We start from the raw sequence: 3,036 nt of genomic DNA, 5'->3' as shown, positions 1-3,036 counted from the left end.
ATATATATATATATATATATATATATATATATATATATATATAGTATTTTGGATATGCACTAAACTACTTATAGTTCCAAGGTTTAAATATTTTCAGGTACTTCTAATTCAAAATGAAAAATCCAGCTTGATCGCACTACATCCCCAAAAATTTATTCCTCAATGGTTGTTTATGATTTACCTTGATATTCTGAGATTATTTTTACTCTAATGAATGAATGATTTTTACTTATATAGAAACAAAAAATTTACTTGATATTTTTGATAGGTTACATATAGTTTATAATTTGCATTATTACTCATGGATTCATCTTCAAATTGCTTATATGCAAACCAAGGACAAGTAACTTTCAACTCTTATCCACCACACAAACATCCACATGCACTCTCATACGACAAAATACACAAATCATCTTATAATGCTGCCTCAAAAATAAAAATAGACAAAGATTTCATACAAAAACATAATCGGGTTCATGATTTCATACCATGAAATTCGTTTATTTACAATAGAACCATATATACAACATCCATGTATGTGCAATAATTAAAGAATAAACATCACGTCTCACTTTCGCATCATTACCATGGTAACCATAAACCACATACCCCATCAGCATAAGCATTCAATACGTTTTCTCTAATCATTCCTTTTTTTTTTTTTTTTTTTACTTTTCTTTTTGTTATTTATTGCTAAGTCCTACAAAGCAAACAGACAATAAGAAACTAAGCAAGAAAACACCATTTCAGAATCAATCTCAGAAAATTCCTTATTTCCCAAACTACCCCTCAGAAATTCTGAAGAGAAGCAAGCCACTGCTCCATGTACTTATTTCCCTCTGCATATTAAACAAAAGATACAAACAATTAGACAACAGATTAAAAGAATAGTATGTTTAAACTTATTTATTACTAAATAAATATCTAAAATACTTTTTTGTCATGATCCATAAAAGGAATTGTGTGGTTCACAATTGTACCAATAACATCAGTGGACAAATAAACAATTCAAACTTCTAATAAACAAACGAAATATTACTATCAATACGAGATATTGCCATGTTATGAAACATTAATATGATAAATATGATTTTATTAAATCTATCAACCACAATCATTACTATCTTTATTCTTCGTGTGGTGTTCAGGTGCTTTACTCTTTTCATAAAGGAAACCAAAAAGCCTAAAAGAGATAAAAATGTTGTGAGCACTTAACAAGATTCCCAAAATGGCCACATCAAGACAAAAGAATTATAACATAAGATTTATACATGGAAATTAAGGTACAATAAACGATGCATAGAGTACAAGTCATACCAGCAGGGAAACCATTTGGGAGAGCAGTGAGAACATTCAAGAACTGATTACTGGAGTTATGATGTTGAGGTTGAGGTTGAGCGACTTCTTCTGTCGTGAAAGCTTTGCAATCATTTCTATAACATGGAACAAGAACTGCAAAACTGTTGTCTGCAACAGCATCGGAATCATCGTCGTCATCACTCTGGAAAAAATCAGGGGCATGAGGCTCCATCCACCCAATAGACCAGTCTGAATCATAAGAGGATTCTTCCGACGCCGATAAACAAACACCATCGGAGGGGACTAACACGACGTCGTATTCTTTGTCGATTACTTTCCTCCGTTCTTCTCTACTCTGCCATTTCTTCTTCGTCTTTTTTGATGAAGAAGAGGAAGAGGATGATGATAGCTTTGCGTCTTTCTTGTTTAAAGAAGATAGTTTCATTGAATCGGAAGAGATTACGGGATCTTTTTCCTTCCCATTACTCCAATACCACCAGGAAAACCGGGTCAATGAAATTGACATTTCTTCAAACAGGTGGTACGCGAAAGAGTTTTGAAGGGTGGAGTTCGATTAAAGATCGATCAATCAAGAAAAAATAATGAAAATCTGATCAGAAAGGGGGGATTTCACAAAAAATAGTTATACCCATAATCAGATGATCCAAAAAACACCAACACTAAAGAACCAATTCAAGCAAAAGTGCTATGATTTCATCAAACGAAAACATAAGTCAATGATTAAGATAGGAACCACTTAATTCAGGAAAAATGAAATGGCTAGTTGGTTAATTTAATTGCAGAATAACCAATAACTGAACTTAGGGTTCAAAAGATTATCCACAATATTACAATAACCTGTATAATAAATTATCAAAATATCCTGGTTCCAAGTGGTTAAAGTCATAGAATCATGGCTATCACTGGGAAAAAGTGGAGACCCAGGATATTTCACTAACGAATAAAAGTTCAGCCGGATTTAAAGACTGATTTCAACAAGAAAAGGACGATTTCTTCGCCGGAAAAGAAGAGGCTACGCTATATATTATCACCGAAAAAAAAGAAAGAAGCTTCCATGGGGGAATAAATGAAAACGACGAGAGATAAGAGTAAGAATGTTAAACACCAAAAAATAACGTCTCAAGCATCGCCATGTTTTTAAAACCTGTAATCCCACGTAAAAAATTGGAGAAAGTAATCAGTTTGTGTATGTGATTGATGGGTTTTGTGGGAGAAATGAAATGAAGATATAAATACAGAGAAACAGATATAGGAAAGAAAGTCTTTAGCGTGAAGAGTAAAACAAGGTTGAAAAAGTACTGTGACACCCCCTGCATTTCTGCGAATTATAAAAAAAACACTACTTTTCAATTTTCATCTCGGACAATGTGTTTAGAAATTAGAAGTTTTCAACTTAACTTGATTTTTATATCGAAAATAAGTTATAACAACATCAAGGGTGAAAACTAAACAAGTAACTACAATTGATTGGATGATTTAAATATTAAATGTTTTGACTATTGAAAGATAAATTTTGGTTTCGAATAAAAATAGATAAACTTAATTTTGTATTACTTCTTTTGTAAATTTTGACATTACATGTGGAAAACTTTTTATCCTGTTAGTTGGGATGGAAATGGATAAAATCCCAATTATTTATGCCTATATACTTTTTTTGGAAAACATCAATTTGGTAAAATTATGCTAAAAGATAAGGCACTAACAAATTTATCCCAA

At 31.8% G+C, this 3,036-nt stretch overlaps 1 protein-coding gene across 1 annotated transcript; it reads right to left on the bottom strand.

The window, feature by feature from the left end:
• Window positions 1-450: 450 nt before the first annotated feature.
• LOC145036656 (uncharacterized) lies at window positions 451-2,559 on the bottom strand. The gene is made up of 2 exons (XM_078985121.1): window positions 1,318-2,559; window positions 451-839 (listed from the first exon to the last, which is right to left on the bottom strand). The coding sequence occupies exons 1-2, from the start codon at window positions 1,823-1,825 to the stop codon at window positions 790-792; spliced, it is 558 nt and encodes a 185-aa protein (XP_078841247.1). The 5' UTR covers window positions 1,826-2,559; the 3' UTR covers window positions 451-789.
• Window positions 2,560-3,036: the final 477 nt, after the last annotated feature.

Source organism: Lactuca saligna, chromosome 3 (assembly GCF_052625555.1).
Source record: "Lactuca saligna cultivar CGN05327 chromosome 3, ASM5262555v1, whole genome shotgun sequence".
Taxonomy (NCBI): domain Eukaryota; kingdom Viridiplantae; phylum Streptophyta; class Magnoliopsida; order Asterales; family Asteraceae; genus Lactuca; species Lactuca saligna.
Note: the sequence above shows the minus strand (reverse complement) of the source record. Positions and strands in the feature narration are given on the sequence as shown.

Coding starts and splice junctions, on each gene's coding strand:
- LOC145036656 (XM_078985121.1), bottom strand. CDS start 1,825: ATGTCAATTTCATTGACCCGGTTTTCCTGGTGGTATTGGAGTAATGGG. Junction 840..1,317: donor CCCAAATGGTTTCCCTGCTG/GTATGACTTGTA, acceptor TTTAATATGCAG/AGGGAAATAAGTACATGGAG.